The sequence below is a fragment of the Pogona vitticeps genome, chromosome 4 (assembly GCF_051106095.1).
Source record: "Pogona vitticeps strain Pit_001003342236 chromosome 4, PviZW2.1, whole genome shotgun sequence".
NCBI lineage: Eukaryota > Metazoa > Chordata > Lepidosauria > Squamata > Agamidae > Pogona > Pogona vitticeps.
This window is the reverse complement of record NC_135786.1, coordinates 100,759,821-100,783,365: the sequence shown is the minus strand read 5'-3', so window position 1 is coordinate 100,783,365 and position 23,545 is coordinate 100,759,821. Positions and strand designations below refer to the sequence as shown.

The 23,545-nt window shown below is 38.8% G+C and overlaps 1 protein-coding gene across 9 annotated transcripts in view; it reads right to left on the bottom strand.

Annotated features, from left to right (window-relative positions):
- The window catches only part of NTNG1 (netrin G1), a 314,667-nt gene that overhangs the window by 76,356 nt on the left and 214,766 nt on the right, over positions 1–23,545 (bottom strand). For all 9 annotated transcript variants that reach the window (XM_078391824.1, XM_020784658.3, XM_020784655.3 and 6 more), the window contains exons 4-5: positions 15,154–15,326; positions 9,174–9,200 (exon numbers count right to left, since the gene is read on the bottom strand). In XM_078391824.1, the coding sequence (XP_078247950.1) occupies positions 9,174–9,200; positions 15,154–15,326 (200 nt within the window). The remainder of the gene's footprint in view (positions 1–9,173; positions 9,201–15,153; positions 15,327–23,545) is intronic.

The following is a 23,545-nucleotide window of genomic DNA, read 5'->3' as shown; positions in this document are numbered from 1 at the left end:
CTATTGCTTCACGCTAGATTTGGCTGGTGGCAAGAACGGTTTAGGTGGCTTGTGACTGGTGTATGTGTGTGTGTGGGGGGGCTATTTTATTGCTCCAACTCTGGGAGTGAGTTTGAATCAACCCCTGCCTCAATCTACAAACTGCTGCTACTATTTGAGCTGCCCTATGACACATGACCTTACCAGATTTTTCAGATATTTTTGCTTTTAAATAAAACAGGTACAAGGACGTGTCCTCAGCATGAGCCAGCAACTTTCCATGCTCAATTGTTTTCTCTGAAGGTTGTTCAACACCCAGCCACCCCAGTACTATGTGCATGCATGGCCATTTAAGATAAAAAGGAAATGAAGACATGAAGATTGTTTCTCGACCACACATGTTTACACAATTAATGCAAAGCCTTCTTTAGACAAGGGAAAGGACACTGGAAAGGGTTTCACCCACAGACACGAACAAATATACAAAAATATATGAAAGCAGTTGTTTCAAGGAAAGGATTCTTGCTTTCTACCCTGCCCCCCCCCGTAAACCTTAAATGTGAAACATAATGTTGTTTTGTTTAGTAGGCTTTGCTATAGTAGGCCCACTGAATCAGTAAGTATTTGGTAAGCCAACACTTTGGTACGTTTCATTGATTCAAATGAGCTTACTCAGGTTGTGACTTACTATGCTAAGCAATAGGATTTCAGCCAACAATTGGTAAGTGTTGTCCATCATCAGTCATGCAGTGAAAGGATTGTTACCCTTTATCACATGGTAAGCACGAAACTATATCACTAAACATTGTGAGAACAATGTTCTGAGATGATTCCTATAAGGTCTGGAGCACTGGAAGCTTACTCCACTTTGATTGATCATAAGTGCTTATTCTTCAGCAGCAAAATTCAGGCAAGGGCATGATTCTGCACAAACTGGCATTTCTGACTGCTACTGCAACTAGTCCTACTAATAATATTTTCTCTCAGATGACAATCATCATTTGTCCTGTTTACACAGAACAAGAACACTATCATTTTGGAAGAGCGAATGATGTCCGTTACAGTTAAAGCAGGCACAATAAGGGAGATCTGCATAGATGATCTTTTTAATTTACCTGCAGTGATGGGTTGGTTGGTTGTCCACTAGGTCAACAGCTACTTAAGGGGAGGAGAAACAGTATAACAGAAAGGGGTACAGCCTGCCTACCTGAGCTTGGTGGCTTGGATCCAATTTGTCTCCATAAAGCTTTTAACTTTCTTTATATTAAAAAAGGCATTCCTGTTCATAAATCTGTCAAAGCTAGTTTAAATACCAACATCTCTTGAGTTCAGATAATCAATACATGATTTGTTAAGTATGTATGGGTGTCATTTGTTCCTTTGCTGACTATGATAAGGAGTGGGGTTTCTATTTAATTCTTCCTGAATACTGAAGAGAGAGAGAGCTGCAGAGCTGGAAGGACTCCTATGGATTATGGAGTCTGGCCCTCCCAACCTCTGGCTCCACAGCCAGAGACCTAAACCAATCTGTATATACCGTATGCACTTAGTACAATTCTCCAGTATCCTAAGCTTGCAAGGAAACTGGTCACATAAAACTGCAGTGAAGCATTCTACTCTTTGACGATGTGCAGAATATACATCACATCTGAAACAGGCAATTAAAAGAAAAACAATCTGGCAAACAAGGTACTAGAATGGCTGCTGACTTTGACTGTGTTTTCTACTTCAGTATATTGTTTATTGTACTGCATATTGTTTCTAAACTCTGACTCCTGTTACTGACAGGCTTCAGAGGCGGTAATCATCAGTGCCACAAAGCTCTCTGTGCCTCGTGTCAATCCTATTTTCTGCCTAACTGTACTCTTTCGAGCAAAGTACTTAGCATAATTAGTGACACGATAGCGTCCTGGAATACAGATTACATGCCACAGTTTGCTATGAAACAGCTCAAATAAAACAAAATTTCCAAAGTAGGTCATCGTCTTCCCATGGGGGATGTATGGGAAACCAGAAGGAGAAGCAAAAATACTGAGTGACAATATACCTACCTGGCTTTCTTCTAGCACAAGAGTTTTGGCTACAGAGATGTGACAGGCAGTGACAGCATAGAGATGGAAGGCAGAGGATCAGATAAGGATCCTGCCCATGCAGGAAGAGAGCACTGCAAGGTATGACCATGGCTCTCCCTTGATCATATTTTGTAGAACAGAAGAGTGCACAAGTTGCATAACTGTGTCTTGTGTAGGCTAAAATACATACTGCAAAGAATGGAATAATGGTGTGGGGCAGATGGTAGGGGCAGAATTCCAGACTGTAGAATTTCTGCTATTACAGAAGGAGGTGCCTTATTTAGAAATATCACATTCTTGAGCAGACCCTTCCAGGAAAATACAGTCATGTAACTTGCTGGTACATTGGAAAGACAATTTTGGAATCCGTGATGTCCTAGTTTCCTAGGTTTTTCACATGGAATGGGAAAGATATGACAGCCCACCAACCGCTAAAATGATCCAGTGGAAAGTTCACCTCCTCACTCTGCACATGGTATAACAACCCTGCACATCTGAAATGGTTGACTGCAGAAAATGTGTAAAAGGAAGGCACACAAGGACAAGCTTTAACCTCTAGTGTTCAGTCTCAAAAGTACTGTTTGACACATTGTTTTTTTTTTTTTTGCTGTGATCATTTAAACTTGGTCATCATATGGTGCTTTGTAAGAGTAACTGATCATAAAAGGTCACAGTATTCTGAAATTGGTTTTGGGACTCATTAATTGCTAACCATCTCACCATTCTTTTACAGCCAGTGCTGAAAAAGTGTTGAAAAGATCAGCTTTGGAATCAAATCTGCTTGAAATGTTGAAAGATCTTATTACAACAGCAGGTACAGATGACCTTAATGGGGAAAGCTCTGTTTTAATTTTCCGACAGATAATCAGAAAGGATGTTTTTGTAAAAGAAAAACAAAATAACCACTCTTTGCATTATGCTGAAACATTAATGATGGCCTGCTTTAATATAAGATCCTTGAAGATCAAAGAGAATACAAAATTATACGTATATGTACACACATACATATACATATTTTATTCTTTCCTTGGCATGCTTTTGATCACCCGAATGTTATGGATGTTATATGAACGTCTATTGTAATGGGTATTCTTTTTATGTAGAATGTTTTGTTTTCATTTTTCTCCCCCCCTTTTTTTCTAATCCGAGCAATGATCCAGGTGTAGCAGAGCCAGTCTGTCCAATGCGGTGAGTGGTAAGCCAGCTAGTGAAAATTGATGCATAACCTGAGAATAATCTATTCTCAGATGAGACACCTCTCCCCTGAATGAACACAAACATTGCATTAGCATAAATAAAGGAAGGAATCACATAATCCATTAAAGCAGCTTGGTGTTATTAATTTTGCTTGGCATTCATGGGGATCCTGTCTGTCTGTCTGTCTGTCTGTCTGTCTGTCTGTCTGTCTGTCTGTCTCCTACCATGATTCACAGGACTACCTCGCTCTCTCTGTTAATATAAATGTGTATGCTTGTGTGTATGCATGCATATATCCCTGCACGCAGCATTGTGAGTTGCAGTAGGTCAGATTTGGCAAAACACGTCTTGTCTAAATCCAGGGAAGTATTACTGGAGGGAAACACTAGCAGTTCTTTTAGTCCTTCCAGTTTGGCAAGAAACAGCATGTTTGTTTTGATGGTCCCTGAGCATGCTTACTAATTGCACAAGCAATTACACAACTGGAACCTGGTTTCCCCACTCGTTCACAGTGTATGTGAGGGTGACTTGATCTGCTTCTATAGAATGACACCACTGAATCCTGGCCTCTGTACTGGAAAGAGGATTATACGTTTTTCATTTGAGATAACTGGTGAACAATATTCCCATTACTCCAACAAGTAAGCTGAGTAGAGTAACTGATGTATCTGCTATGGAAAAAAAAAGAGTGGCCGTATTTGAAGGGCAAATCTATTCCATATTCCCTCTTAAAGCAAAAGGTACCTCCAAGCAATCATGTAGGGCTGTTTCTTTCTCTTCCACTCCCTCCCTTTTTCTTTTAAAGGTATAAATAGGTAATGTGTGCAACTAGTCCACTTGCAAAGCTCATAATTTCATAGTCTTATTTGCATGGCCAGCATAATGTACTAAATCAAAAAACTGCCAAATTTGAAGAGGTACAAAAGAAAAAAAGCATCCTTTCAGATTACCTTTAATTAATCCAAGGATATTTGAGTTTCCCTATTAAGTGTTCAAAGGCCAACATCTGCTGATGCTCAGAGATGGCAAATGCAGTGAAGAAGGCTGTATGGGAGTGTAAAGTGAACAAAACAATCACAGACATGCATGCAAGACAGTATCGACAGTCTGTAGCACAAAAATTATATTTTTTTGCCATTTATCTATTTCTGTTCAGCTATGACAGTGGGTCTTTGTCAATGTGGAAACAATGGGATATTCCTCCTGGCTTTCTTTTGCTCCCTCCCAGTGCATTAAATAGCACATGCAAATTAATGGTCAGACCTTCAAAAGGATTACAATATTGTACATTGGCAAGTAGGCAAATATTGGAAAAAAAAACACAAGGGCAGAAAATAATGCATGATTAAAAATGGAAGTCTTTTATCTGGCATTTCACTCAATAAGCCTGCCAAAAATGGCTCCCGTCCCATTAAAAACAGTGAAAAAAAGTGGTGACGTACCACTACTTGCATTCATGCCAAGCCTAGTTTTGTGGGCATTTAACATGCTGTATGGTGCTTAAACAAATCAGCCCTAAACCTATTTATGAGCTGAAGAAAACTGACTTGATTTATAAACGGAAAAACCTGGCTGTACATTTTTAAGAAGCAATGCAGCTATTAAATTATTAGGGAATTGCTTTTCAGCCGGATGCCAGGTATTGCAAATCTTTTGTTGGTTATTAACACATGTGTAATACCTGTGGACTGCATGCAACCCAGGCACAGTAAAGCCAATTTCAATCCCACTGATATCAAGAATTTTTTAAAGCAAAGGAAGGCAGCTTGGATGGGTGTGGGAGGATTTTGTCTCTGCAGTACCTCCTGCAGGCCTCACTTCCTCTGCCCAAACCCATTGCCAATCAGAGGGGGAAATATGTATAAGCTGTTTGCCTGAGCTGAACACACAGTTGTTATTTATCACTGAGATGTGTGAGCAAACTATGAAAAGCCATTTAAATTTCAATGGATGTTTCCCTCAGTTGCCACTGAAAGTTCAGTGGTGTGTTTTGCCACTAAAATCTGGCACCATTCTCAGGGATGCTGGTGTATACGCTAAAATATCCAAGGCCTGTATGATTCCTGCCTCTGTGCTAAGGACAAAAAAAGTCTTACGTATATAAGGGAGTAAGCCAAGATAGTAACTGAACTTTGGGCAAATATACATAGAATTGCATCATATCAGGAAAGAAACTATATAACTCTCCAGTAGAAACCAGAGGCATTTTCAATCTTGCTTAAGAAAGGCTGGATCATGCACTCTGTGTTCATGGCTTGTCCATGTAATCCCTTTAAAGCCCAGTGGAACTCTGTTTCTTCCCTTCCTTCTTTGGTTTAAGGTCAGGCAGATGGCCAGAATATTATGGGAAGGAGGATGTCCATGCAATTTCTATATCCTCACATACACATTTATGTGCCATGCTATTTTTTAGAACTCTAGGAAAATCTACCGCACATAGAGTGAAAATGGGGAATTAAGAAGGGCATACAGAATTTTCAGTCTTCATAATATTCTAATGCATCGCTGTTACACTAAGGAAAGAAGGGAAGACATGGGGCTCCAATGAGCTCTGCAGGGATTATTCTGCTTGGAGCTGGCGCACTTGTATCATGGAAGATTGTTCGCCATTTCTAGCACAACCACTTGCATCCACTTTGTTGGGTTACCTGTGATTAGAATCAGTGTTTGAAGGATGCTACCCAAGTCTAGTTAACTGGGTCATATTTGATCATTTGGTTTATACTTGTCTATGTATCCTCTACTATAAACTTTGATTAGTTGGATTTTATATGTTTATTGGTTTTTCATTTACTATTTTATTCTATTTTATTATGCCAATAAAGGTATGATGATTATGATGATAATTATCGGTGATTGCACAAACTTTCAGCATTTGTTGTTATAATATTCTTCAGCATTCCATTGTTCCATATTTATTTAAAGACACATTGTCTTTCTTTAAAAAACTCATAGTGATTTGTACAACTGAACATGTCACTTTGGAATAAAAAAGATGATTATTTTGTATATGTAGAAAAAGCTTGTGATTGTGCCGAATGGGAGTATTTATTTGAGGATTGGTTTTTGTTTTTGTTTTTTTGCTTTGGGGCTTGGTTTATTTGGACAATCTATAAATCTAATCTATAACAAGAAATAGTTAATGGACCTTGAGCCTCTAAATGATGCTTCTCCTTGTTTTCATTTAAATTAGGAGCCAACTGAAATAGCTGTAAGGAACAATTACTAATTCTAAGGGATTATCAAATGATGGATGATAATAATGATATAGCAGTTTTCAGTATATGTCTAGACCAGACTTCAACTCTCAGAAGCCTCAATAGGCAAAGCAAGTGATCAGGGATTCTATGAGTTGTGGTCCAGTGACATCTTGGGGCCTAGGTTTGAGAACAACCTGTCTAGCTACAACTGCAACTGAACTTACTAAAATTACAGAGCAATATAGAAATGTTACAGGATATCAAGTAGATGATTCTAAAGCTGGGATTTGAAGGGTTTTCTCTCTTATGTTACAAGAGGAACCCGGACTAGTTAAACTACTAATTTTCCAGCTTCAAAAGTCACCCATCTGATTTTTAGATGCTACAAATTTTAGTAGGAATACTATGGGATTGAAAATAAGTAAGTCTCAACTGTAGCATGGACTGTCTCTTAGCCATTCTCCATTTGAAAGCATTAAAAACGAATATTCTATGGAAAAATAATGATCTTGCACACAATATACGGTACTATTATCTCAAAAAATATTAAAGTATTGGCAGTGAGTGATAAATATGTTTATTGGGGGAAAGCCTAGAATATAAGACAACACACAAGTTTATGCAAGGTACTGATTTAGACACCAAATATTTGACAGTACCTGTCAAGATGTACATATTCTCTGGAAAATTCTTTGCATAAGTGATTAGATGCTTCCTCAGGAACACTTTTAGGTTTATTAAAACTGGCAGACTACATTACATTTATTAATATGGATGTCATCTGAGGAAGGCAATATTAAAGGTCTGTGATTAAAGATGGGCATGAACCACTGGACGAACAGGTGTTCAGCAGTTCCCAGCCTTCTACAGCAGGCGCCACTCAGAGACAGTGACCCAGCTTTCCTGCCTCACCTCCTCTGAGCATGGCCTCTGAATGGGCACCCATCAGGGGAAGCAGGGCTGGGAAATGCTGAACATCTGTTTGTCCAAAGGATCAATTAGCATGAACTGCCAAAATGACAGTTCACACCCATCTCTATCTGGGAAACTGTTATATATTTAGACATGCAAATACATTGAGATTACTTCACATTGGATTGTCTTTAAATTCTATAAGAATTTGGTAAGAATAGGCAACTGGGTTTTTAAAAAATATATACAGTTCTTGGGGAATCTATATATCTATGGACGGGATCGCTATACAATGCCTGGATAAAATGTAGGAGACACAACTATCAAAGCAGATGTGTTCAGAAATATGAATCATACCTGTGAAAAGAGACCTATTTAGGTCTAGGAAACATTTTGAAGAGTGGAAATAGCTCAAAGAAGAAAGTTTTAATTAATATTTGGGAAGATACATGGAGGAAGGTAAACAAATATGCTTTTCTCTACGGGTATCTCTTCCAAAAGAAATGCATAAAGATTTAGATCTATATGTATATCCAGGGTACTCATGGAAATCATGAACACAGATATGTCATGTCAACAAGTGACAAAGGAAGTATGTGCTTTTTATGGTAGTGCTGGTTAAACGAAATGAGTAAATATTCTGAATGTACTGCCAATACGGAATTGAATGCTTATGGCTAAACCAGTTCTGGATTGTAAAGTATGTAGCTTCATAGATTTTAAAGGTTTAGGCTGCAATTCTACAACTACTTATCTGGGATTGTGCCATTTGAACCCAATGGGACTTCCTGGGCAAAATTCTGTTGGTGTAAATTTACACTGACATAACTCAGATTGGGCACCAGAAGTTAATAATTTAAATTAATGGAAAGCTTCCTATACCCTCTTTCAGATTCTGAGTGTCTCCAGCCTCCCCTCCCCCCTTGTCCTGAAGAAGGCTTTGGGAGCCTCTGGATTGCAGGAAGCCTTTAACAGTTAAAAAAAAAAAATCATTGGTAGCATTTTTTTTACCATTAAAAGCTCTCTCTTGCATCCTGAGGCTTTCAATACTTCCTCAAGGCAAAATGGAGCCCTAGGAAGTCCCAGAACCTAAAAAAGGGGTGGAGATAGGAAACTTTCCAGTAGTTCGTATTAAATGTTTCTAGCATCCAATGTCAGTTAAAATGGCATAAATTTAAGCATGGCCTTTGCCCAGCATTAACATTTAAATGATTGTACGCAGTTTCAAAATTTGTAAAATTTGTAAAATTTAAGAATGTGCATTTTAATTCTAAACATGTTTAAATGCAGACGTTTTATTATATAAGTTAACGGCCACAGGATTATTTTATGATAAATATTGGTAAAGGCATAAGTGAAAAGGAGAAATATTTCGGGTAATAAAATGTTGTTCTTTTGCTTGTATTGTACTCCAAACCTTTATTCATTTTCTCCTTTTGTACTTGTGCTGGTTTGCATATGTAAAAAAAACACACATCATTGAAATCCGGCTCTATACTCTTCTAATTTAAATAGTGTACTATTTGGAAAAAAACAGCTGTGTATGATTGGAATCTCATAATTCACAGTCACTTTTGCTGGGTGACCACAGAATCTGTGTTTGCCATTCAATGCAGTGATGTGAGGCATATAATCCATACGTCCCACTGAAGCTAAGTCTCGATGATGTGCAAATACAGGAGGAAAAATGTCAGCAATAGTTTGCCAATTGCCAGGAACCCATATTTTAGAGAAAACAGAAATAGATGATGGGAAAAAAATAGATGTCTGAAGAACAAGCAAAGCTGGCCTAATCGTGCTCTTTATTACTTACTACCGATGCTGGAAATACTGGGCATACCTGAAAAGAAAAAAGAGATTTTTGGTTAGGTATGCATTCATCTCAATATGACTCTCAAGTCCAGTACAATTTATATTTTTGTCCTGATAATGTACAGAGGTCTTTATTCATAAAGGGTAAATGGAAGGATCTAGATAAAGTCAAGCATTCTTTATGGCCCTGCTAAATTCAATGGCAGACTGAAGCTAATGCTGTTGAACTTCCATAGAAATCAATGGGTGCTTTAAAATGCTAAGTTTTTAACATGCTAAGTTTTTCCAAGTCCTTCATAGGTAAGATTTCATGAAGGCTTATTTCTAAAGATCCTGGTTTCTTGTAGCCTTTTTATCAGTCCTACATTTAATTAGATATACAAGGAAGGAAAAAAAAAATCTTGTTAATGCCTACAGACAGGGGAAAATATGTTGAAGTGAATATAGTAAAAATGCACCATCAACTACTTTGGCCAGCTGTTGAGAACAACTGCTTTTATTAAATCAACATAATCTACATGTCACTTTTTGTTTTGTATCCCTGATATCAGTGATGCGTGTGTGTCAGAGAAAGAGAGGGTTTTTTTTTTTAAAAAAGCTCTTTATTATCATCTTAAAACTTCAAAGCTCGAAGGGACCCTCCATCCTTCATTTTCCTTTCCTTAACTGGCATTTTGATGCTGAAAGACTGGACTGTTAGTGTAAGTGAAGTAAGTTCCTAAACTTGTAACTGCTTGCAGAAGTAATCAAACTACTTTGTTGTGAGAAATATCACACATGTTGATTTTATAAAGCATCAGTTGAGAAAAAATGTATCACCTGAGGACAGTTAGATATTCCACCTCCAATTTCTTCACACTGCCAGGTGATCTTATGACAGCAAGATAATGATGTCATGAAATAAAGCATTTTTTCCCCAAACTGATCTTATTTTTAAATAAGCCCATGAACTGTGAGAGGCTCCAACAGATGCTGATGTGTTAATACATGCCAGAAGCTGTAGGTGTTGGCAAATGTTACCTATGTCCAAACACTGAAAAGTCACTGGAAACGGCAAACAAATAGGCTTTCTTTTCATGAACCTTTATATTCTGTGTCAGAACTATTTGACTTTCTTTTTCTGTAATTCAGTAGTGATAACAGCAAATCTCCCAGTGTGGATTAAGAGCATAATTTTACTTGATTGATTTGGCCTCCAACGTATTCTATTCGAAGATACACAACTGTGTCTCTGAACTAGTTTGGTATTTTACACTAATTTTGAGATAAAATAAATTTTGAGATACCTCTTTTCAGCTTCCCATGGACTTGTTCAGTCTACAACATGAGACATTGCTTCCTAATGTTTATTTTATTGAAATGTGTTTCTGTCCACAGCCATAGTAAAATGTAGCATTATTTGGCACAGAAGGTTCAGGAATGGTTGGAAAGCGAAGACACAATATTTAATGTCATCATTAAATATACTTTCATGGTGGGACTGCAAAAACAAAACACAGACCTAATTGAGTATCACTGCATTAAAAGTTGTCTTAACTACTAACAGATCTTTGCAATGTGTTATAAAAACAAATGTATGTATACTTTTGCTAGGATGTCAAATATCCCAAATACTAGACAAGTATTATACGTACTACATTCAGTAGCTGCCTAGAATTGTTTAAATATTCTTATTTTGAATTATGAAAATTCTAAATGTACCTCAACCATTTTCATTGTCAGTATAAAAAAATTACACTGTATAGTGATGGTAAGAAGTAAGCCAAATGGAGACATGTACTTTAGCACATTAAAATTGTTGCTGTGTAGGTATTATCTGAAACACTTCCCTTTGGCAAAAAAGTAGCCTTATATTAGTTAAACCCCAAGTTTCTGCGAGTTTATTTACAATGCAAATACTGTATGGTCAGGGTATTTTTGTCCATAGAAAAATACTGTAGTGGTTTGCCTAGTCTAAAGGACAGAGTAACCCGTTTACAAATGAAAGCCTTCAAGGCCAGATCCAAATGTTATATAAATGGGAATGGAGTAGTCTCTGTTTGTGACTGGGGATGTAATAGCTGTATGTGTGTTCTTATAAGAGCTAATACTTACATGCCAATACTGACAAATAAAATCAAAGACAAGTCAATTTAAGAGGATGATATGGAAGCAGATAGTTGAATCCAACATTGCATAAGAAAATGTCTGCTTGCATGATACAATTTCTGTATGCTCGCCTTTCCTGCACCCCTTATGCCACCTGAAATCTTCCCCAGAGTGCCCTCCAACACTTCAAAACAGAATGGTTGGAGGATGAATCCATTCTGCTGGTGGATGATGAATCCACTCTGCTGGTGGATGCCTTTTGATTGGAGGCAAAACTGGATGTCTGCAATCAAGAGGTTTGTTTGTTTGTTTGTTTTTTAAGTTGCATTGATTAACAATTGTTGGCTTCTGGTTGAATTCAGATGCTCATACTTAGACTAAAATGAATCAAAGAGACCAAAGAAGAGCCCAGAGATGCTAGGGGGTGGGGTGGGGATCCACACTCTGGAAAATGTTGCTAATCTCTTAAGGGAAAATGCTGTGATCTCCAGACTTGTTAGCCATTTCCTGTAGTTTTCGGAAGTGTAGCTTTTTCATGACCTCATCCTAACGAATCCCGAGATTTGTAGTTTGGGGAAATACTTCAGTTTCTCTACTGTAGTTCAAGGGAGTACACCCTTTAGCAAAGAATTCTCAGTGAACTACAAATGTCATAGGATGGAAATAAGTCAGTTACAGTATCAAACCATGACAATGGCATAGTATTTATTTATTTATTTGATTTATTTGATTTATTTGATTTATTTGATTTATACCCCGCTCATCTGGTATATTCTATAGATATGTATTAGATAAAATGATCCCTTCATCTCTCTCAGTGTAAGAGGCAGAGGGTAGGCACAAATAAAGGAGTGAGGGTAAGCACACACAAAAAAAGAGGACACATTTTCTAGGAAAAATCTGTGCAATTGCCTAAAAGAAATGAGATGCGAGATCTTCCAAATCAAAAGCCAACAATGGAGAGGTAAGAGCAGAGCTGGTGTGTTTTCCTACCGAGCATCACTCAAGCTGAATTTTTTCTGAGGCTGTGAATTCTCTGTGTATGAGAATGGGGGGGGGGACAACAACAATCCAGCGAATTTCAAAACCTATCTTGAACACAGCTTTAAAGCATTCACTCTGTGATCCAAAGGTCCTTTTTTTCGTGAAAATTAATGCTCTTACAAAATGTTTTTCCCTTCTTTTTGAAGGTTCGTTTTTTTCCTTGCCTGGTAGGAATTTTATCATAATTTCATGCCCCCCCAGTACTTCATGGTTTGTTACTTGCTCTATTACTTTCACATTAAACTTGATAAGGTCCTGCTTCTTGTGATATTCATTTTGGAGGTTTGATTCCTCACAGCTGCTGCTTTGAAGTGTGAGATAACATTTGGAACAGGGCACATTGCTGCTGCTGTGTGTTTTTAAACTTTTCATTTAGCTGTGGCACATAACCCTGTTTCTTCAAAATAACTTTTCAGTGAATGGTTGTTTCCAAAGCCATCTCTCTCTCTCTTATTCTCTCTCTCGCTCTCTTTTAAACCGGGCAGAACTCCAGACTTCCGTTAAAAAAACAACGAATAACTTTGACTACAAAAAGTCTGGACAGCTTATATTCTGCTTGTTCCTTCTGACCACCCTCTGAAAAATTTAGAACAAAAGTCAAATGAGCAAGAATTCAAGTTGATGCAGACCTCATTTGCAAGCATGGCAGAATGGATTCTTGAATTTCTTGGTTTTGGTGCCCTTTCCTTCATAGCACACCCTGCTCCCCAGTCTGAACTGGGCTGTTCACAACACCTTTAGCTAGAAGAATAGGCATATAGGAAACCATCCAGCCATAAAGCGAAGCACTGGTAAGATTTCAACATGAGAGTAAGCACCAGCTTTAATGTCTCTCAATGAAATAGTCAGGACTTCAAAGGATTTAACATTGATTGCATCATGCCAATTGTTCTTCACTAGCTTATTAATAGTTGTTTTTGTTCTCCTGCTACAGCAAGATGCACGGAAGGAAGACTTCCACAAAATTCCCAGGGTCAATGGCACCCACAATGCACAAAGAGATATTTCTGGATGAGATTCCATTGTGTGTGAGAGGCACAATATACAAAATGTGAACCTAACAGATGTCCTTTCCCTTTTTTTCTGTGACCATACAACTCTTGAATCTGAAACAGCATCTAACTCTGACCACAGTCAAACAAAGAGGATGAGGAAGAGTAAAAAGAGTGACCCATGTATACTTACCTCTTGCATGAGCAGTTATGTATTAGGGACAGCCAGTTGCAACAACTTCTGCATCACTGGGTCTTATACTTTCAAGATCTCTAAGATCCTCAACATCATGAATGCTAAGCAACAGATAGAACCTCAAACCATGGCATTTCTGCACTTTGAAAGAGCACAAGCCTGTGTTATACATAAGCATAGCTCTGGTGCATCACTATGTGTGAAGTAGGGATGTAAATCTTCACTTATTTTATTCTTGCAGATGAGCATGAAAAAACATATTAAAACCATTTATCCTTGCTAGCAGAGATTATGTTAGGTTTTGTGTGTTTTTCCCATTTTGGGACTTTGCAAAAACTTCCCAGAAGTGGTTTTTGCACCAAAAAAGTTATATATATTTTTTTTTTACAAAAACCTTGCATTTTCCATTAAAAACTGTTTGTGTGTGAAAAAAAAAATTAATGTACAATTCGAGTTCTTTTGTTTCATGAAATGCAAGATTTCTTGTGCAACATGCAAGGGTGGCTTTGTTTTGTTTTGTTTTGTTTTAATAAAGCTGCTGCTGACCAAAAACATCCCTGGCTGTTTTGATCTCATGTAGCGTCAACAATTCTCAAAATGACCGACAGTTTTTTGAAGGGATTTCATGATGTATCAAGAAACATTTCTTGTCGAGGGCAGAAAAACTGTGAATTTCAATTACATCCTTAGTGTGAACCAGTGTTGAGCAGTGCTCAGAGTGTTGGCTCAGGATTGGTAAGAGCCAGGTTTACATCTCTGCTTTGTTGTGAATCTTACTAGAACTGGGGATGCATCACAGTCTCTTAGCCTAACCTATTTGACAAGGTTGCTGTGATGGAGAAAGAATGGGAAGTAAACAAAATCAATTGTTTGTTTATATGCTGATTTTCTCCCAGAGCTATAAAATGATTGCCATATTATAGGCTGTTAATATATGTTCCTCCCTTCCTTTATATGTCTAGCATTTGTGCACTGTAAAGAGGATATGAAAAATAAGAAGTTCAGATGACTTGAATTGTCATGTGATAGAACAAAGGGCAATACTATTATTATTGGTACATGTTACGGTGCACATAAATTAAAGCAAGAAGGAAAGCTACTGCACTGGTGGATGCACCAGTCATTCCCTACCTACTGCCTTCCAGATGTGATAGCTTACAATTCCCATCACCATAACTAGCATGAAATGGGAATGCTGGGAGTTATAACTCAGCACATTTGCAGCTAGCAACAGGCTGAGGGAAAGCTGCTATATACATAGTGATTTTGCAACAAGTCCCAGTAAATGCACTGGGGCTTATTTCTGGGCAGACATGCACAGGATGGTATTGAAAATCTGATGAAATGCTTCCTGTGAATGCATGCCATTATTTTTGGCTAATTATATAATAATGATCATCACCATTGTCTAAGAACGGCAGAGCTGGAAGGGACCTGATGGATTATTACTTTGAACAGACTTAAGATTCCAGGCTAAACTTTAAAACCTCAAGCCCTTGACCACAGAGGGACTTCCTTTCAAGCCAGCAGGACTGCACAGCCTGTAAGCATTTTAGTTTTCCACAAAGGTAGGATAACCCATGTTTGCTTTGAGTCTAAGCCACCTGTTCTATTGAGATCGTATCACTACCGTGGCACCACCGTTGTGCCCAAATACTCACAGATATTTGCTGTGCCCCTAGGAATGGGGAGGTAGGAGCCTGGGCTCCATGGCCGTCCCTGATAATTCTTCTTACATTTCCCACAGTCTGGGCCTGTTGTGTTGTGCTCACATTCACATAGCAATCTTTTGTTTTCTTCTCTGCAGCCAGTGGCATGAAGATTGCACTTGCACCTGACAAAAGAAAGGGAGAGAGAGGAAAGGGGGGGGGGAAGAGAGAACCAAGGTGTTATCACAAGTGAAGATCTCATTTCAACCTGTTTTGCTCCAACTGAAATTCTGCTTTTGGCAAGAAACATCTACATAACAACAACAACAAAATGCCCAAGTATGTTTTTCTTGTTGCTGTTTTAACTTACTTGGTTTAACAATAACAAGAACCACCCAGAACCATTTCAAATTGCTTTCATGCATCAATGCTGTGACGGCTGGATATTGCTGCCTGGTGTATACTAAATCAAAAAAGAAGTAACTGCATGAAAACTTTTAGGGTCTGATGCCTAAACCCTTCCCTCAAATCAACAAAGCCAGAATAATTCACATTGGTATATTATATTCCATGGACAAATCTATAGAGTAAACTGTCATTCCTGCTTTCTCAGAACCTTGGCAATTGGAAGGTACATACACACACACACACACACACACACACACACACATGTACCTTCAAATTTTTTTTGTGTGTGTGTGTGTGTGTGAGAGAGAGAAAGAGAGAGAGAGAGAGAGAAAGTATACAGGAGCTGGAGATTGCAAACAGAAAACTCAAACCTCACCCAGCTATCCTTGTTTTAGGGGTTAGCTGTATTAGTCTCTCACAGCAAAACAGAAAAGTCTGCTGGCATTTTAGATTAAGTGGGTGACTAGACGAGTATATTGTTCATTATTTGGTTCACTTTTGGTGTGGTTTGCATCATCCTATTTTCTGACAACTACATTTGTTTAAAGTAAGAGTGATCCAGCCTGCTTCCTTCTGGCATAGCATTAGGGCTACAGCTTATTTGGAGAGATTGGGATCACTCCTGATTACCTTGTTCCGCAGTTTGTGTGCTTGCTTAATTCATTCCCAAATAGAGCTGTGGGCAGCCTTCTCTTCACTTACCGCATTGTGACATATGCAATGGGCTGTGACAATAGAAAGGATGATGGAGAAACTCTCTCCTTTATTTTCCTCTTCTCAGTTTTTTTTTAAAAAAACTCCTAAATCATGCAACACTATTTCAGATATAAGGGAGTATCTGTGCTAGACTGATGTATTGCAGTAGTGTTATGCCACTTAGTAGATGAAACAAGAACAACAAAAGTGAAGTCACCATGGAATGTAGAATGACAACAGCAAAAGGTGGAGAAAGGGGTAGGAGCATCAATCATTGAAAAAAGGACAAATGGGAATGATCTGAAGTGTTGTCTGGATCCTTCTCATGGGAGAAGAAATGTCTATGTAAATGGAAGGATCACTGAAACATGAGATAAAATAGACTGCACCAAAGACAAGTCTTTAAAACATGGCCTGGATTGCTCCAAATTTCTTTGTCTAGTTGTGCCCTAATATATTTTATTCAACGTAAGATTTTGGATTGAAGCCCAGTTCCTCAGCTGAATTAGCTCATATGTGTGTGTTTTTTAATGAAGACATGCTTGGTGAAATGATATTGAACTAGAATGACCACTTACATATTGCCAAGATAGTTGCACAGATTTGCATTAATTCCCTTGCATGCCTCATCACTGCCTCAAGGTTCACAACACAGTATGAGGCAACAGCACAATCTGGGATTTGTACCATGTGATATTCCCCCCTCTATTATTTATTGAGGGTATGCACTCACAACTAAAAAAATTACAAAAAATTATAGTCTACTACAACATGAGTGAAATAATTATTTGTTACAATGACATCCCAATGTGACAACCTTAATGTAACTTGGTTATATGCTTGCTATTGGTAAAAAGAACTCATTAGAAATAACTGGTCATTGGTAGCTTGTCATTTCTCCATATATAATTTATGCCTGCTTTTGAAATTTACTTTTCTCTAAGCCAGCTTATCAGCAACAATTAAAACAAACAGAAAAATCCAAAGCATTTTTAAAAACGTATGTATAACCTTTCCAAACATGAAAAAGCCAAAACAAATTCAAAATACTATACTAATCTCCATCCCCCCTTCCTGCCCAACTTTTAAACTTTACACAAATTTACAGTTGCATGAACATAAATATACCATGCTTTTTTTTACAACCCTAGCTGTCTATATAGACAGAAAATTCTATTTTACAAAAAGCCAAACCAAGATATTTTGCTGCCTGAGGCAAAGCCAGAAACAGCACTTTCTGCCTGAGTTAGGTGCATGGCTTCTACATCCAGGCAAATTATTTTGGTACATGGGTTAGCAAAGCTGACAAAATCCTTTCTTTAGCTCTGAGATTTAAAAATGTGATACAAAGCTTGCTATCTTTTCAAGACCGCTACATATTCTTCTAACGGTAGTGATGCCACTGACATACAACCTAGGTTAAGATCTATTGAAGCTCACAGCTGTCTTATGTTGAAGAGGCCCCCACAGCACTGTATAGAACCTGAATTACTATTGTTGCTTTCCTCTGTTTCTGTGTTTAGAAATCCCCCCCCCCTTTATGGTCTCTTTCGAGATGAGGAACATTCCGTTAAAAAGCGTGCAGACAACACTTCAAAAGTCTTGAGTGTCAGAGGACGGGGTTAATGTAGAGAAAATCACCACAAAGCATAGCAAGTGAAGAAGAGGACACATTATTCCAAAACACATTCTTTATCCTAGTGCCCCATTCCTGAACCTGATGCCCTTCTGAAGTGTTGGACTATAATGCACACAATCCTCAGCCAACAGTGACGATGCTAGAGGGCATCAGACTGGAGAAGCCTGCCTTAAAACTTGTACAACAGTCTTGCAAATCAGCTCATTTGCTTTGGGAAAAGCACAGAGGTTTTATGAATCTTACTCATGTGCTCTTCTGGTGGCAATTCTACGTTGTTACAGGCACCTGAGGTAACAACCACAACAGGCAATTATATGAGGGGCTGTCATGCAAGGGCAAAGTGCAGTGCAAACGTGGTACCTTTCTGATACAGTTATATATTTCTGGAGGCTACTATAGGTGAAACAGCAGTACATAGTAAGAACACCACATTTTTTTAGCTGCAAAATAAGTTAAAGTTGGATTTTCCAAGGCAGCTAATCTTAAAAAAATAAGGATCATGTTTCCAAGGCATGTGAAATGTAATTTGCACTGAAGCATTTACACAACTACTTTCCCTATGAAATTCCACCACAAGGTGATCATGAAAAGTAGAAAAAAAAGATCAGATGAGTTTACTCTTTAACACTGAGTTGAGTTAGCAGAAAAATTTGAAAACTTCCGTAATAAAAAGAACTGCCTTTGATCTACTCTTTGTTCTGAAGGAAACATGAGGCTTTCCAGTTTTATCTTCTGTGTTCCACAACAAGGGATGCTAGAAGCTGGCAGCCGAATAACACCTGGAAGTCTACACATCCCCCTAAATCCCTGTCTGTGATAGTTTTGTCACTACTTCATTTCACATAATCATATTCTCCAAGGAAAAGAATTTCTATGAGAGCTTTGTGGATACCTTGGACTGCCAGAAAGACAAACAAATGGGTCCTAGACAAAATCAAGGTTGAATTTTCTCTGGAGGCAAAAATGATGAAATTGAGGTTGTCCTACTTTGGACATCATGAGAAGGCAGGATTTTCTGGAAAAGACAATAACACTGGGAAAGGTGGCAGGCAGCAGGAAAAGAGGAAGGCCAAATATGAGATGGATTGAATCCACAGGCTGGAGTTTACAAGAGTTAAACAGGACAGTTGAGGGCAGGATATTTTGAAGATTGCTCATTCATAGGTTTACCATACGTTGGGGTGAACTGATGACACAACAACAAGAACAAATGAAAATGCTTGTAGCTTGCAGCTCTGCAGATGTCTTGATGTGGCCATGTGCAATTTCACAGTATATCACCCTGTACATATGGACTTAAGCACTGATTTAATGGAGCTATTTCAACCAAACAGCATAGGATTGCCATTTCTGCTAACTTATTATACATATCTAAACTGCATTCCTATGACATTACAAGGTCTTCTCTCCCAAGGTTTTGGATTATGTACTAAACTCCTTCCATGAATTGAAAACCACTTTCTAAACATTCTTCAAGGAACTGAAAAGGCTTTCTAGATCAGGGAGTGTTTTTCATCAGCATTAAAGCACTGCGATTTCTTTCCAGTAGATGTCAGAAATGGTTTAAAATCACCACCAAGTAGATGCTGGAGAGGTGCCCAGATATTTAAGCAACTATGCTTGATTATTTTACTCATAGTTTAACATTGGGTGGTTAGACAGATTCTACTTCTGTGGGCATTTGTCACCTGTTCCATGGAATGATGAGTAATTAAGGCTAACCAGCACAAGGCATGGGCAAGATTATAATTTATTTAGTGCAAATGAAGAAGTGCCATTTCTGGCTTTCATTAAAGGATGATGTGACCTAGAGCAAATGGCAACCCAAACATACATCTCCACGGTAAAGCATTTTTCTAGTGGTTCTAAGGAATTTTTGAAGACAAACAGTAGCCAGGTAAGTGCAGTATACATCCCCTCTACAGCTGAAGCTCATGACAACCCATGACAAGCTGTTATTTAAGGAACTGCTCTTTCAAGCTGGAAATATTAAAAAGCAACTTTTATTTTTAATCAACATTGGCATGAAGAAAACTCCTCATCAATAGACTTATAAAATGGGCTCTGAAAAGCAGACAGTTTAATTACTCTACATTTATGGGGCTAAATGTCCTTAAAAAGACTTCATTTTCTTCACACACTTTAAAATATCCTGGACTGTCATTTGATTATAATTCTTTTTTTAAAAAAATTATTGGGATAAGAAAAGCTGAGTTTAATTGTTAAAAAAAATAGAAGCTCTGGAAAGGGGAGAGGTTCTACTCTAAGGTATTAAGAGAGTTGCCATGCCAGTGCCATCCCAAGACATTACATGTCATGAAGGCCAAATAGTGCCTGTCTTGCACTAGTCAGATACAGGTCCCTCCTTTCTCTGTTTTACCACATCCCCGTCTTAAATAAATTACTTCACTCTGTTGCATGGTGGTTTCAGCCTGTTAGAAGCAACTTCATACCACAGTCTTACCTTTTGCTGGAATTCTCACTTCACTCTAGTTTGACTGTTGCCACTTTATGCTGAATTTATGCATTTCTGGGACAGCTGAATACTCTACTGAATGTGTGTATTTATGGGACAGCTGAATACTCTACTGTGTAAGAGAATGTGACACAGTTGTCCCCTCCTGCTGAAAGAGCAGGTAAGGCGGGGGAAAACCCTCCCTTGACTTATGGGTTTTCCCTAATTATAGGCCATTCATGACTAAGATGGCTGAAACACAGCAGCATTGAAATTCATTGGATGATACTGATTATCTGAACCTACTTATATCAGGTTTTCCAGTACAATTGGAGAATGAGACAAGGCATGGACGGATTGATGGCCAAGGGCAGAGACTGAAAGGGTTGTGTGTGGTCCACTTAGTCCTCCTGGACCACTTGACAGTTTTTGAACCCTTGAAGCATGATATCCTTTTGAAATTACTTGAGGGACTGGGCACTGTGGAGCTGTATTGCTGTGAGTCCAATGTTTCCACATGGATCATACCCAGTAGATGGTGCTGGAGCATCCCTGTTTGACTCAGCTGGATGTAGCAGCAAAGAAATGAATGCAGTACTAGGCTACACCAACAGAAGTACAGTATCTAAATCCAGGGGAATAATGGTACCACTCTATTCTGCTTTTGTCGGACCTCATCTAGAGTACTGTGTTCAGTTCTTGGCATCACAAACCCAGGAAGCTAGAGTATGTCCAGGGGAAGATGCCAAAGATGATGAACGATCTATAAACCAAGCAAGCCCCATAAGAAATGATGGAGAGAGTTGGATATGTTTAGCCTGAAGAAAACTGAGAGGTAATATCTGAAAGGGTAATATCTAGCAGATGAAGCAAGACTGCCTTCTACTGCTCCATAGTGTAGGAACAGAGTCAAATGGATTCAGTTAAACAACAGGAAGACCATCTTGATGGTAAGAGCTGTTTTAGAACAGACAGGGAAGAAGATGGTGGAATCTTCTTTGTTTAAGGTTTTCAGAACTTGCATGGCTATGTGTGAGGGATACTGTGGACTTCCTGAACTTGTGGTGACTTCGATGTATCTTTTAGCTCTAGATTTCTATGATTTAATGAGCTCACAGTCTTTGGCATATGATGTTCTACAGACTTCTGGCTTACCTTTGATACTATTCACTATCTACATGAAACTAGTATATTTTAGTTATTTATTTAAAATATTTTTATCCTACCTTTCTCCTTAAAAAGAACCCAAGTTGGTTATTTGCAACTTTAGACTATCCACTATACCCAGTAACCATAACTATGAATAACCCTATAAAAATCTAGAATTAGTTTTAAAAAATTTGTTATGGATCATCTTTCTAAACGCAAAGAAGGGACGAAGCCTGGCATATCTTTGTCAGCAATTTATTCCAGAGATCAATTCCACAATCAAAAAGGGACAATTCCTCATTTTCACTTTTTTGCTCTCTCAACTTTTAACAACATGGATTGAGAGCAGTGGGTGAGATGGATAGTTAATTTCTGGGAGAGAAGGTCCTAAACCATTAAGGGCTTTACAGGTCATAGCCAGAACCACAAAATGAGGATGGAAAGTAACAGGGGGGCAATGAAGGCATGCCAAAACTGGAGAGACATGATCAAATGTACTAGTCCCAGTAATCAGTCTGGTGACCACATTTTCTTAAAGAAATGGGAGTGCCTGACCACTTTATCTGTCTCCTGAGAAACCTATATGTGGGACAGGAAGCAACAGTTAGAACTGGTCATGGAACAACTGAGTGGTTCAAAATTGGGAAAGGAGTACGGCAAGGCTGTATATTGTCCCCCAGCTTATTTAACTTATATGCAGAATACATCATGCGGAAGGCTGGACTGGAAGAAACCCAAGCCGGAATTAAGATTGCCGGAAGAAATATCAACAACCTCCGATATGCAGATGATACCACTCTGATGGCAGAAAGTGAGGAGGAATTAAAGAACCTTGTAATGAGAGTGAAAGAGGAGAGTGCAAAAAACGGTCTGAAACTCAACATCAAAAAAACTAAGATCATGGCCACTGGTCCCATCACCTCCTGGGAAATAGAAGGGGAAGATATGGAGGCAGTGTCAAATTTTATCTTCCTGGGCTCCATGATCACTGCAGATGGAGACAGCAGCCCTGAAATTAAAAGGCGCCTTCTTCTTGGGAGGAAAGCGATGACAAATCTGGACAGCATCTTGAAAAGCAGAGACATCACCTTGCCAACAAAAGTCCGAATAGTCAAAGCTATGGTTTTTCCTGTCGTGATGTATGGAAGTGAGAGCTGGACCATAAAGAAAGCAGACCGCCGAAGAATTGATGCCTTTGAATTGTGGTGCTGGAGGAGGCTCTTGAGAATCCCCTGGACTGCAAGGAGAACAAACCTATCAGTTCTAAAGGAAATCAACCCTGAGTGCTCACTGGAAGGACAGATCCTGAAGCTGAGGCTCCAGTACTTTGGCCATCTAATGAGAAGAAAAGACTCCCTGGAAAAGACCCTGATGTTGGGAAAGTGTGACGGCAAGAGGAGAAGGGGACGACCGAGGATGAGATGGCTGGACAGTGTCTGCGAAGCAACCAACATGAACCTGACACAACTCCGGGAGGCAGTAGAAGACAGGAGGGCCTGGCGTTCTCTGGTCCATGGGGTCACGAAGAGTCGGACACGACTAAACGACTAAACACGACCACATTTTGGACCTGCTGAAGTTTCCATACTGTTTTCAAGGGTAGCCCTAGGAAGAGCACATTGCAGTAGTCTATTTCTGAGATTATTAATGTATGAACCACTGTTGCTAGGCATTTCTTATCCAGGTAAGGGTACAACTGAGCAATTAACCAATGTTGATAAAAGGCACTCTTGGCCACAATAGATATTTGAGCCTCCATAGAGAGTACTGAGTCCAAGAGTAGAGCCCAACTATTGAACGAATCCCATTGAGGCCTGATCAATTTCCCTCCAACCATTCTGATGACCCTGCTTATAGCAGGATCTCCATCTTATCTGGATTCTGTTTTAGTTTATTGGTCCTTGTCCAATCCATTACTGAAGATAGGCAGCACTCAAAGACCTGTGCACCATCACCCACATATGTAGAAAAGGAGAGACAGAGCTGTGTGTCATCAGTGTACTGGTGACAGCAAGCTTCCAATCTCCATATGACTTCTCCCAGAGGCTTCATATAGA